This window comes from Protopterus annectens, chromosome 14.part0 (genome assembly GCF_019279795.1).
Source record: "Protopterus annectens isolate FY-2018-M chromosome 14.part0, PAN1.0, whole genome shotgun sequence".
Classification (NCBI taxonomy): domain Eukaryota; kingdom Metazoa; phylum Chordata; order Ceratodontiformes; family Protopteridae; genus Protopterus; species Protopterus annectens.
Genome location: NC_056748.1, coordinates 883,610,600 through 883,625,639, shown reverse-complemented (window position 1 = coordinate 883,625,639; position 15,040 = coordinate 883,610,600). Strand labels below are relative to the sequence as shown.

At 36.8% G+C, this 15,040-nt stretch overlaps 1 protein-coding gene across 1 annotated transcript in view; it reads left to right on the top strand.

The window, feature by feature from the left end:
• PDE6C (phosphodiesterase 6C) overlaps positions 1-15,040 on the top strand; it is a 537,951-nt gene that overhangs the window by 506,821 nt on the left and 16,090 nt on the right. The window contains exon 20 of the mRNA XM_044055635.1: positions 7,051-7,134. Within this exon, the coding sequence (XP_043911570.1) occupies positions 7,051-7,134 (84 nt within the window). The remainder of the gene's footprint in view (positions 1-7,050; positions 7,135-15,040) is intronic.

Below are 15,040 nucleotides of genomic sequence, written 5' to 3'. Positions count from 1 at the left end.
GGAAAGTCTAACTGGGTAATACCCATTTTTAATGGAGGCCTGGGGAGAAAAGCTCCAGTTGCTTACATTGCATTATACTAAGTTCCAGTCAGAGTACTAATATTTCTATTTACATTTATACACAAACAGTAGTTAGATTTATACATATACACTCCAAGATTTTATACAGGTGGAAGTTACTAAAGAGAAAGCACATGTGCAACTTAGTGGATTGCACAGGCAGCAGTTATGTATAAAAATTGTTTTGCCATTTTAGTAAGAGGTTGAGAATATTATGCTTATGGAGAGTATTTGGATAGTATTGTACAGTGAAAAGGTTTTAACCCTGCGATGAGCATGTACAGGACCAGGATTGGTTAAGATGTTGTTTAAGCAGTAGTTTAAAACCGAGTTTGTTGGAGAGTTTTATTTGCATGGGGATACTAATCCAGAGTTTAAGCAATGCATTGGGAGTACAGCAAGTCTCTTGCAACATTATTTGACTTATTTGTAAGTAATTGTTACTGGAATGGAGGTCCCTTGCTGGACAGTAGGGTAGTAATAAGTTTTCTAGTGCAGGGCATTTTTCTGGATAAAGTCAGTTGTGAATATGTTAGACAGTTGTGCAGTTCAAACCAGTTTAATTGCTTTAAGCTATGACAATGGTGGGTCCTGTAAGGGAGACTGGTGGCAAATGTAGCTATTTTATTGTAGCAGGAGGCAAGTTTCTTTCTTTGAGTATCATTTATGTTTTTAGGATAGGAGGGACTTATAAGAGAGTCGGCAGTACGAAGGTGGTGGCTAGAATTTTTCTTGCAGTATCTGTAAGGAATCCATTGATTCTACAAAGGCAGCCTAGTTTCTGGTATGTAGATTTAGTGGTGTGCAGTATATGGTGGTCATATTTGAGATTGTCATCTATTGCAATGCGTAGAAGTTTACTGTAAGTTACAGTTTCAATTACTTTATTATTTGCTGACTTTATAGTAAAAGATCACTTTTGTTTATGGCAACTTTATGAGGTGAAAAGCATTAGCTTAATTTTCACTGGGGTTGAGTAGGAGGTTTGATTCTTTAAGACAGGTTTCTACAAAGGAGAAATATTTTTAGGTAATGTCTTGGAACTTATTTACTGCTGAGGCCACACATGTTAATGTTGAGTCATCTACATACTGAACTAAACTACATGGTGAGCAGAGCTGTGGAGGTCATTAATAAATATATTCAATAGTAGAGGACTCAGGATAGAGCACTGAGGGATACCTGTAGTAAATGGTTGAAAGGATGCATACGTTTGTTGACATTTAATGGCTTGTTGCCTTCCAGATAGGTAACGAAGGAACCACAACAAGTTGTATTGTCTTATTGAAGAAAGTTGAACAATTAAGTTTCTGGTGCGAGACAGTATCAAATACCTTTGTCAAGTCTAAGACCACGGTGGACACAAGCAGACCATTCTTTCTATGGTGGTTTACTATACTGGCAAAATGTGGTAGAGCAGTAGTGCTGTTGTGCTTTGGCCTAAAGCCTTGTTGTGCTTCTGAGAGCAGATTATTTGAGGTTAGGTATTGCATCAGCTACATATGGTCGCATTTATCTAATAAAGAAGTAGACTCCACAGCTTCCAAAGCAAAGTTTAATAACTGTGCAGTCCATTTGACTCAGCACAGCACAGCCCAGCCACAAAACTGGATAAAAACGGCCAAGTATCACACACAAAGACAACAGTTGTAAAATCCACAAGGTACACAAATTCAAAGTTAAGCGCTTTCACCTAACAAAGTGTCAGGCTTCTTCAGAACAGTTTAAACACATTTTAAGTCCTGATTATATAGGCATCCCAAATTCAAAAGAACCAATGACAATAGTGTCAATTAACTTCAGCATAAATTTAAGAAGACACATACTATTTCTTGGTTAGAATAGGCAAACACACTTGAAAACATGTGCAGTCATATTGTAAAATATATACAGAAACTAAGTTTCTTAAAATACACATCCATTACAGAATGCTATACTAACAAATGACAATGTTCCATTTCAATATGTGGTGCATGCTAACTTCATAATTTGGCTGATCTCAGTTTCAAACCACTAGTAATACTTATACAATCATTCAACCCAGGGGGCTTCCCACTATCCAGTTTTATCTGCCAGTGTAATTCTCAATACTCCAATTTGTTTTCCCAATTACCACCCCTGGCATCAACTAAAACTTGTTCTATAACAAAACGTTAAGTTTATAATTAGGGCGTGTTAATGAACGTTTGCAGAGTGCACTAGTTTTCTTTTCCTTACAGATGTCATATATGTGTTCATACGTTCTTCTCCTGAGATTTCTCTAAGTCTTTCCCACGTAAAAAGGGGCTACATGATTCAGACACAACTAAATACACCACCCCGGTACTGTTACAAGTGTAATAACCATTACTTCTTACCCTGTAATTCCTTGCTGTTAACTTTACTTCTTTCTTTCCCAAAATATACATACATTGATTGCATCTTTCACACTTACAAGTACCCTTGCTATTTTTCTTCCTGTTGTTATAGTTGGTACTACCTCTTTCAAATCTTTCTTTTAAATTCAAGTCCCTCTTTCTAATAAATTGTGGTACATCTATGATCAAACCTCCTGTTTCCTCCTGTATTTTTAAAATACCCCAATGTTTTCTAATGATCCCCTCCACTTCAGAAGAATTACTGGTAAACGTGTGGATAAATGCACTGTCATATTCTACCTGAACATGGTTATTAGTAGGTTGTATATCACCACCTTTCCCTAACAATGGAAAATACTTCACATCTCTTTCCTGAGTAACTTCTTCCATCAAAGTTTCCACCATGTCAGTAGGGAACCCCCTCTGAATAAACAATTCCTTAATTAATTGTAATTCCTGATGATACACCCTATCCTCACTACACATCCCCAAAGCTCTAATCATCTTCCCCTTCACAATACCCTTTTTCTGGAATTAGGGGTGACTACTCTCAAAATGAAGATATGAGTTAGAGAATGTATGTTTCCTGAAAAGTCTGAACTGGAAACAATTATTTGTTATATCTTTGTATAATGTAACATCCGAATAATTGATTTTCTGAAGGGATACTGTGTAGGTAAATCTCACAAACGAGGTGGTACTATTAATATAGCTCAAGAAGGTGGTCAATTCTTCCAAAGACCCCCCCCCCCAAAGAATACAAATATCATCAAGGAATCTAGCATAGTAACTTATGTGCCTAGACCACACTGTGTCCATGATATACCTTTTCTCCCAATAATATAATACCAGGTTGGCATATAGAGGGGCACATGCCACCCTCATAGCCACACCACTTTCCTGCTTGTAGTATTCACCATTAAAAAACATGTAGTTGTTTTTCAAGGTAGTTTCCAGAAATTCAATAATCAAGTTAATAGTGTTAGCATCCAAATATCTAACTTCAGTTACTTTCTGAAACCATTCCAGACCTATATCATATGGAATGCTGGGAAATAATTCTACAAATTCCGCAGTAACTAAATGCACTGTGTTACTGTATTTATCAAAGGTCATATTCCTTAAGAAGTCCCATGAGTCCTTAGTAATATGTTTAACTGAACCCAAAAACCTTTTTAAGCGGTAATCCACAAATATAGCCAAAGGCTCTGTGATGTACCCAGCACCAGAAACAATAGGTCTGAAAGCCAAATTTTCCATGCCCTTACGTGTTTTAGGTATCCCGAATATTATCGGAATTCGTGGTTTTTCCACATATAAAAAAATCATATAATTTCTTATTAATCGCTCCTTCTAACAACTGGTCCTTCAAATAATACTGGATTTTGGAACATGAAACATGAATTTAATTTTTGGATGCTACACTATATCTCTCCTCATCATTCAAAATCACAAACATCTTTGTTTCATAATCAATCATATACATAAGCACAACCCTAACCCCTTTGTCCAGTTTTATAATTCTACATTTATTCTGAACCAACTCCTCAATCAGACTTTCTTCCAAGTGACTTAAATTTCTCCTCATGTCCTTTTTAATATTTAACTTTCTAATATCCTGCTCCACAAGTTCCTCAAATACTCTCAAAAATGGATTAAGCGGGGGGTTAAAAGTGTTTGATCTCACAAGATTTTGGTCATCTCTTCTTTTCCCCTTGAAAAACAACTTCAGCTTTAACTTCCTCAAAAATAATTTAACATCCACCAAGGTGTTAACCATGTTCAGGGGTCTGAAAACCCTTAGTAAATAAAGAAAAATGTTCATTTTTTATCTCAAAATCAGTGTAATTAAAATTATTAAAGTTGTTCTTGGTAACTTTTTTACCATTATCTGTGACAACAGTTTCACCCACACAATCATTATTATCCATCATTCCATGTACTGTCCTCTCCCTTGACTGTTCTTTCTCATATAATTCCTGTTGTTGTTTTTCCAACCCCTCCCCATGCCCCCCCCCCGAAACTGGTTGTACTGATTGTAGGTATTGAATTGTCCGTGTTTATGTGCGATTCTCTTGCTTCTTCTCAGGGGAGCTTCTTCTAAAGGGGTGCTGTGCATATTATTAGAATTCCTGTTTTCCTGGGTAAGGGTTTCCTCATTCAAATTATCCCCTTCTAATACTCCAAATTGTAAGTTCTCCTCGGGGGTGGGTAAGCTTTCCCCTCCCTATATTCAATCAAGTCCCTTTGTAATATACTAACACATTTTCACAGTGTGAATGAATTTCGCATTATATTTCATTTTTTCAACATTGAAAAGACAATCACAAGTTAGTTTATCATGCAAAACATTAACATCTTTTATCACATTGTCTCTTTGTAATTCATAATTTCTAATCATAAGCTTCAGCAACTCAATCCCAAATTTGTTCAACAGTTCTAATAGTTCCTTGTGGAAAATGCTGTTAGTTTCAACATTGTTTGGATATTTCCAGAGCTGCAGTCCCTTAGGTACCCTCCCAACTGCAACACATTTGTTTAAATAATCAATATCTAACTGCAATGTTTTTAAATGCAAAGGTTTCTCTTTGAATACATTTAGAAGGTCGCCAAATGTCTCTTGCAACTGGGGCCTGTTCTCAGTAAAATAAAACCTTCTTAATGTCCAGTTCTCAAATATAAAATCCATTTTGCTAGAATCTTGGTTAATGTTCAAAGAATGCACTATCACCGCATTCGCCGAATGCGAACGTGTGTCCACCATGTTGGCAGTCGCCTCCCTCATCTGTCCAGCTCCATTCTGATTAGTCGAGGATGAAAAAGCACATACAACATTACGCAACTGCTACTGGTTGCCTGGCAACACAGGCAAACTGTTCCTAATCAAAGTACTTTAGTTCATAGCTATCAGTGTAAGGATTTCCAGCATCTTATTAAATTCTTACTCATTACAGGAGAAGTATCATTAGTGTCATCCTGATCTTGAAAGATACTAGGCAGTTCTTTTAAAGAGAAATTCTCTGCTCCTTCGGCCATGATGCCTCAGAAATAAGCCAGGAACCAAAACGAAAAGGCAGTCAATAAAGAAGTAAACTCCACAGCTTCCAAAGCAAAGTTTAATAACTTTGCAGTCCGTTCAACTCAGCACAGCCCAGCCACAAAATTGGATAAAAACAGCCAAGTATCACACACAAAGGCAGCAGTTGTAGTAAAATCTACAAGGTACACAAATTCAAGGTTAAGCGCTTTCACCTAACAAAGTGTCAGGCTTCTTCAGAACAGTTTAAACACATTTTAAGTCCTGATTATATAGGCATCCCAAATTCAAAAGAACCAATGACAATACTATCAATTAACGTCAGCATAAATTTAAAAAGACACATACTATTTCTTGGTTAGAATAGGCAAACACACTTGAAAACATGTGCAGTAATATTGTAACATTCATTAACATGCCCTAATTATAAATTTAAGTTCATGGTTATTAAGCAAGTTTTAGTTGATGCCAGGGGTGGTAATTGGGAAAACAAATTGGAGTATTGAGAATTACACTGGCAGATAAAACTGGATACTGGGAAGCCCCCTAGGTTGAATGATTGTATAAGTATTACTAGTGGTTTGAAATTGAGATCAGCCAAATTACGAAGTTAGCATGCATCACTTATTGAAATGGAACATTGTCATTTGTTAGTATAGCATTCTGTAATGGATGTGTATTTTAAGAAACTTAGTTTCTGTATATATATTTTACAATATTACTGCACATGTTTTCAAGTGTGTTTGCCTATTCTAACCAAGAAATAGTATGTGTCTTTTTAAATTTATGCTGAAGTTAATTGACAGTAATGCTTATTTTTGAATTGATATTTTACAGAGAGAAGAGTGTGGCCAGTTATATTTTGGCCTTGGTTTGATATTTGATTGTAAATTTGGATGCTTAGTCTTAAAAAAGAAATCAAATATGGTTTGTTTGTAGAGACAGGGTGTTATGGAGAAATATAGGCTGAGTAGATGTTGATATTCTTTGTGAGGATTGGTTGAAGTCCTAAGTAATTGAAGGAGGTGGATTTGATAATTGGTGATGAAGGCTAGTAGAGTGATGAGAAATAGTAAAATAATCTGACTTAGGGGCATCCTATTTAACTTCAGTTTTATCTTTGTTGTAAATTAGGATAAAAAATGTTAGGAAGGTAGTGGGTTGCTTGTAGAGATGAAATTTCGTAGTTATAGGTGGCAAGGATTAAGACAATTTGTGAGAATGTCTTGGGTGGGTATCACTTTTGGGAGTAGCTGTACTGATTGTTTTCCTACTGAAGGGAACTGATGGCATTGGTTAGAGGAATGTGTGGGTGGTGCTATGGAAGTATAAATGTAGAAAAAGTGGTGGTGGATGGGATTTGGGGGTAGGGTAGGGGAGCAGAGTGAGCCCAAGTGATTGAGTTAATTGAACAATAATTATAATATATACAAAAATAAAACTTATTTTCCATAGGAAATGAACCAAATGGAATCTTCACACTTAACTGCCATCATATGACAAGGTCATTTCTATAATCCATTGTTCACTTTCCAATATAAAATGCATCTGGCAACACAGACTGTTCTATATTAACAAACACATTTTGTTTTCTAGCCTATGATGGACAGAAACAAAGCTGATGAGCTGCCCAAACTTCAAGTTGGCTTTATTGATTTTGTGTGCACCTTTGTTTACAAGGTGAGTACGTGATCTTTATTTATAATGAGTACTTGTGTGGTACAGCATTTGTCCAGGAACTGATATTATATTTTAATTGGATCTTTGAAACAAATTGAGCATTCACCATAGATTGTGAAAACATTGATACAAAAAATGGTCATTTGTAATTAAAGACATTAGGGGTATTCATAAAGATTACACTTTCTGAATTCAAGAACAGCTCTACCACAATGCTTGTGCTGTCTATTCAATCAAAAAGGCTTATGTTAAACTTTATCAACCCCACAATATGTGTTTCAGATGGCATCATGCACTGAACAATTTAAATCATCTATAGTGATTTTAGTGGCACACATAACATTATTTAATTTGCTGTATATATCATGAAAAATGTTCAACTGTATTTCTAAACTGCTTTAGCATCTATGGTCCCCAAATGACTCAAAAAATCTGAATGCTATGTTTTCCTCTACCTAAAACTAATCAGGATTACAAACAATTTGAGTAATGTGAGTCTGCAGCCTGCTGCCAGTATATTTTGAAAATAATTTAAGTCCTCTAGTCTTACTTGTCTCTCAGTGGTGGGGGTGTGTGCAATTGTGTGCATCTGTGGGGGTGTGTAGGTGTGTGGATCTCTATATTTGTGGTGGTATTAAAAAAAAGTTCACAATTGTTTAATACTGGTACATATTAGGATACACTTACCAAAGATCCATGCAATTAAACTTTCATCAGCTGTGGAGTACAGTCTGATAAGGAAATGGGTACTGGGGGTGACTTAAGCATGCCCTACTATTGTACATATGCTAATGAGGGCAGGTGGGCTCAGACATGATTTACAGTTGTGCAAGTGCAGACTGTGCAAACATACATAGAAAACATATCATCTAAGCAGTCAGAACCAATGGCTTAACAAATCATTAGAGTTTGATGAACTGCCAATGTAAGTAAAGCAAGAAGAGGCTCAATCAAACTAAAGCATATCCCCATGGTATTATGGTGCAGACAGGCACTGTATTTCAATCACACTTACTACTAACACCAAAGGGTGACATCAGTAGGCATCCACCAACAACAGCACAGGAGTAGATCTTGAATGAGGCACAAATCAGGTATGGTCTTCAGGGATGGACAATGACACTAAAATAGTATATGAAGCTCTGTTGCCCACACCTGTGTGACAACAACTGCAGAGAAGATTATGTCATACACAGTGGAATTCTGCATGGCAATGGTGTGGTGCAGCTCAATGACCCTTGTGTGTGGTAACCAATAAAATATAGTAAATAGGAACAGACAGTCAGCCAACAAATTGTGTGCCAAGAGCCATATAAAGCAGAACTGGTAAAGCCATTCTTACACAGTGATATGCTGCACTTTGTTATTTCATTGCCTAACAAATCAGAGTCTTATCTATACACCATGTGATATAGGAAAGGGACTGCAGCAACAGAACATCTATATGTAGTTGTCAGTAATTTCTCACAATTATTTACAACAACAAGAATAAAACACTATGGCTGCAATGTTGATATGTAAGTTGTACACCTGCCCAGAAGATAACTGACCACAAGACTCATTGTAACGACCAGTAAAGTATAAAACACTTACTCATTGTGTCGAACACTAAACCTGCTAATGAAAGACCCAGATAGCTAGAGTAGGTCACCTTCCCATTAAACAATTTGTGTGACAGAAAGCCCAAGCTTTGGTGAATTTAGAGTATAAATTTACAGCACAGATTTCAGAGTGGTGCAGGAATCACATATGTTTACAGTCCTACACATGGGCAAGTGCAGATGAGTGCTGATTGTACAAAACTGGACATTAGGCTAGTTCATCTCAGTGAATCAAACTCATGTACATATTGCATACTAAGAATGCAACAGGAAAGAAAAACTAAGACTCTTGTCTGGGGACTGAACCCAGGGTCCACCCTCATTTTCTGTGGTTGTCACTGCCACAAGACCAATTAGGAGTCTTTGGACAGTTAGATACCTGGTTTTCCTCAAGAACAGTTTTTTTCTTTCAACTAGGAAACCACCATAAAGGTGCTTTTAAACATACAAGCATTCAAGTTCAATATAAACCATACATCTTGACTGCTTAATGGTACATCAGCAGGGACAACTAAATAAACTAAATAAACTGCAGCAATCCTGGGTTCAGTCCCCAGTCAAGGGTCAGAGTTTTCCATTCCTGTTGTGGTTGGTACACATTGCATACTAACTTCAGAATGCACTCAGCTTGTTTGCAACTATTATGAACACCCCCCACTGCTGTCATCAAATATTATTCAAATACACCCTGTCTAAGTCATGACCCATGTATCTACATAAGCACATTATACTAGGAATTAGCTAATGTCTACTAAAGGATGAAAGTGCTATGCAAATCTCAAACTCATAACAATAAACAGGCCACAAATACACAGCAGATTGTTTAACTACAACCACCCCATACAGAAAAAGGTAGCATACAATACAGTAAAGCCAAAAACAGATTCCAAAATATTTTAAATATTAAATAAAACTATCTGGACCCATTCAAGCAAAATGTGTCTTATTAATGAAAGAATTGAGACAAATTACATAAAATGATATAAACAAAAGAATAACACTGCCAGACCCCCCTCCCCCCAAAAAAACTCACAGCATCTACTAATTTAACAGGAAAGAAATACCCCTGCCCCCAAATAAAAAGTTATTAAAATATTTCCTAAAGCATGACACGGGAAAAGAACCCATGCCTCTGTAAATTCAGGAATGTTGGCAACACTGCACACACTATCTATCAGGCTGAATGTCAAATCACCTGCCATTGAGTGAAGAGATGATTACCCAAAGGAAATGGTCACAGTACCTGAGTATCATAAATGCTGAGAGTTGAGCAGGAAGACTGGAAGCCCCCAATCCATGCAGTTAATTTTTTTACATTATTACTGTTTATTCATTAGCCCTTTTCATGTTTGCTGCCATAAGCTACAACCTCTAATCATTTCCATTGTATATTAAAGTATAATATACTTTCTGTTCTCATCAGTGTTTAGCTAAAAAAATATTTACCACATCCTTTATAGCTTTCTCAGTTAATGCTACAACAGTAACACAGATAACAGACCACATCTCTACTTACATGGGTTAAAGTTCATATTTTTGTGCAATAGCAGTAATATTCATATGTTTGGGACTTATCTGAATTTTAGTCATGTCAATTTGATCACAAGTATATGTCCATACAGCTATTGTGTCGTTTTTGTTTATGCCCTGGCTGGAATTAAACAAATTGCTAAACATACAATTACATTCTCAAAAGAATTGAGAAAAGTCCTAGAAAATATAAATGTGACAGTGAGAAGGAATGAACTGCAGTTAAAAAAATCATCATGTGCAGCCTTCCCAAGAAGTAAGCATGAAACAAGTAAACTATATGTCAGTATTAGTATAAACCATGCATTTTACCCCAACCCAGAAATCTCAAGCCAGTGCCAAAAGAGGCAACTGTGAAAGAATCCCAGAACATAAGTAAATTTGACTTACCCAAATCATTCCAAGAATTCCTCGACAACCATGCAAGTATAATGACATAATTCCTTATGTTCCATGGCTGACTGGGTTTCATTTGAATTTTGATAGCCTGTGATAGTCAAACACAGTGCTTGTTGCAAACATAAAACAAAACAACAATCCATACAGAACAGAAAATTAATTAATTGCTTCTTACTATATATTTCTTAATAGGCAGTATTTATTTTCACATATCTACAGGGAACTATTTTTGCTTTTTTTATATGATAATTTATGTTATACATTACATCATCACTACAGTTTTTGACAAGCACTTATCTTCATTAATGGTAACAATTTATTCTATCTGGATGAACTGCCACAGTGTTTAAACAGTGACTATTTATATATTTTTCTTATATATATAACCTTTACCTGTTTCGATTGGCAATGTAATAATGTTTGAATATATATTTTGATCTCTTGTATAAATTCAATTGATTTTCCTGCCAATTTCTGCCTTTGTTTCAGTTTTGACATAACACAATTTGGATCTAGATTCTTACTTCTTGATTGGTTCATCTGTTGTTGGATGGATCTCATGATTACTATAGCAATAACCCACTCCTGGGTGTGGGTAATGCTGGATTTACCCACGGTTGGTGTGGTTTGGTCACGAGGGTGAAGCCCGAGTGGCCAAACAAAGACAACCGTCGGTAAATCCAGCATTACCCACACCCAGAAGTGGGTTATTGCTATTATACAATGACATTATTTAAGAAAGAAATACTTACTTTTCTTAAATAATGGCATTGTATAATGCCTCCTTGCTGCCCTTCCGCAGCTGTCTGCTAATCTGCGGCAGTTCTGATGTACTGCACATGCGTATGCTTACGCAGTACATCAGAGCTGTGGGTGGAAGCAACGGAGAAAGCAAGATCTCCGTTGCTTTTTACAAACTGTCTCACTATGTTAAAGGAGTTTAACATAACGAGACAGCTTTAAAAAAAGCAATGGAGAATCTCTGTTGCTTTTTTTAAAGCTGTCTCGCTAAGTTAAACCCATTTAACATAGCGAGACAGCTTTAAAAAAAGCAACGGAGAAAGGAACATCTCCATTACTTTTTTTAAAGCTGTCTCGCTATGTTAAACTCCTTTAACATAGTGAGACAGTGTCTAAACAGCAACAGAGATATTGCATTCTCCGTCGCTGTAAAAAAAAGACATACTAATAGAAAAAGTCCGGGCGACCGGACCTTTTTCCATTAGTATAAGTCTGATTTACAATGTGCACGCTGACCAATAAGCATGCACGTTTTGGAATATTAATGGGGGGTCGTTGTATAATAGATTTTATTTAGTCCATTGTTCTATTTGCAACTGAAGAAGCCAGCATGCTGGCGAACCAAGTATTGAAAGATCTTTCGAAAATATATATTAAGAATTCAAAACACCAAAATAACAGATGTCACCACTGAACTCTCAATACGACAAATTTCACTTGTTAGACCATCAGATGCTACTACTTTTCTTCACTGGTTTACTTGACCTTCACACAGCAGTAACAATGAAATGTGGCTAAAAGTCAAGCAATATTGGAACAATGCATGAATGTATTATGAAAAATGAACAAAACTGCACTGTACTAGATTTCATCATGTCACTGAAAAAATACACAGCTATTGTTTAATATATTTATCTTTAAAAGCACATTATGAAAATAACAACAATGACAGCACCGTGTCAACGGAGGTAATTTCATTAAGACAATTGATTTCAGTATTATGGAATCATTAACATTTAAAGAGATTAATGGATGCCATTTTTGAGAATTGGATATTACTTTAGTGTCTGCAAAACAAAATGCCAGCACTCCTGAGACTACCCAACTGGTTCACTTAAAGAACTAGTATCTAACCATTATAGCATTCAAAATGTTCTCATTTTAAAACAAATGCTCACTGTACATTAAGGCATATTTCTATTAAAAAGAAATCATCTGACTCAATCAGTCACCAGCTTTGTTAGCAGAGAGAGATAAATTACTGACTACAACCTTGTGATAGAGTTTGATTAGTGACTAAGACACCTAGTGGTGCTGGAAGAGGAGGTGACAAATGCAGGGCTTCTCATGCTTGCCCCTGCCTTGGTGGAGGGATGTGGTGTGTGTGTCTGAGCGCACAGGCTTTTCAGTGATTCCTGGTGGAGCCCGGGGATCAGTGTGCAGGTGGTGGGGAGTGAATGCTGGGAAATTTGCAGGCTTGCATTTCTGATGGAGACGTAGCAGCCCTAACTTATGTCCATGCTGACCTACTTGGAGTGCAGGTATTCAAGGCTCAAACTAAGCTGCATAGCCAGCATAAGTAGCAGTGGCAGCTCTTGGGTCATGAAAACGCTGAGCGCCAATACAGGGGTGCTGGTGACCCTAGACCAGTAGGAGAAAAGAAATATCAATAATGAAAACAATAGACATTAAACCATGCAACCCAAAATATGACTAAAAGTACTCAAACTATATCTGCATATATATATATATATATATATATATATATATATGTGTGTGTGTGTGTGTGTGTGTGTGTGTGTGTATATCTGTGTATAAGCACTAGTTTAGAATAAAAAAATGTGAACATAGCATGTACAATTCTATGAATTAAAAATTCCTAAAATAAGTAAATAATAGGACAGATTTGTATAAATATATGTGAATGTTAATGTTTTTGTTGGTATCTATACATTGTCTATTCATCCACACTCATGAGTCTTAGCCATTTCTTACAGACTCTGTAAACAGGCATCACATTCCATGGAGTTTATTAGGCAAGTAGGGGAACACAAGTCGATCAGGCCTTTCATCTGCAGCACACACACACAGACACACACACACACACACACACACACACACACACACACACACACACACACACACACACACACACACACACCACATGCACAAATAAAATATATGCAGACTCTACACAGGAAGGCACTTCAGCCAAAAATCGAATTTGAGATCCTCTTGTTCTGAGGCAACTTTATCTTCTGTGCTACACACCCCAGTACATCTTATATACTTTTGCAAATGTTTTGTGCTGAGCCTGCTTTATATTGTATAATTACAGAGTCATCAAATGAGCTTGGGGACAGAAGACTGAGGAAATTCAGGCAGAGGAATATACAGAAAATGAGCAGGTCCTGGATTTATGTCGTATTAAAAAATTAGGCCTCTTCTCATAGTATGGTTAGGATCAGTACCCATTTTAGGAGCAAATATGCAGTACATTAATTAACTTCTCAATTACTTCCATCACAACCCCGGAAACACTCCCTTTTCCTACAAGTACTATATCCACCATTGCCCAGCTGTGATTAACTTCTGTGACTTATTTAAATGCTTTTTTTTTCAGTGTCATATCACTTCTCTTTATTACATATATTTTGTACCTTTTGTCAGCCATGGAGCAGGGGTAGATTTAACCCTATTTCTTCTGAGGGAACCTGTTTATTACTTATAATTAAGTTTATGACTAACTCGGATTTCAGCATTTTTGAATTCTGTGACAGGGTAAGAGGAAGGAGCTCATCATAGCAGGTTAGGAAATAGTATAGCAACCCCACCTCTGCTTTAGAAACGATGACCAGTAAGGATCTCATTATAGCAGGTTAGGTAACAGTATAGAAACCCCACCTCTGCTTTAGAAACGATGACCAGTAAGGATCTCATTATAGCAGGTTAGGTAACAGTATAGAAACCCCACCTCTGCTTTAGAAACGATGACCAGTAAGGAGCTCATCATAGCAGGTTAGGTAACAGTATAGAAACCCCACCTCTGCTTTAGAAACGATGACCAGTAAGGAGCTCCTTATAGCAGGTTAGGTAACAGTATAGAACCCCCACCTCTGCTTTAGAAACGATGACCAGTAAGGAGCTCATTATAGCAGGTTAGGTAACAGTATAGAAACCCCACCTCTGCTTTAGAAACGATGACCAGTAAGGAGCTCATTATAGCAGGTTAGGTAACAGTATAGAACCCCCACCTCTGCTTTAGAAACAATGACCAGTAAGGAGCTCATTATAGCAGGTTAGGTAACAGTATAGAACCCCCACCTCTGCTTTAGAAACGATGACCAGTAAGGAGCTCATTATAGCAGGTTAGGTAACAGTATAGAACCCCCACCTCTGCTTTAGAAACGATGACCAGTAAGGAGCTCATTATAGCAGGTTAGGAAACAGTATAGAACCCCCACCTCTGCTTTAGAAACGATGACCAGTAAGGATCTCATTATAGCAGGTTAGGTAACAGTATAGAACCCCCACCTCTGCTTTAGAAACGATGACCAGATATAAAGATATTGTGTCCTGTTGGAAGAATTTCCTCATTTTTGTGTGCAGTTTTAACCAGGTTTGTATTACTATAA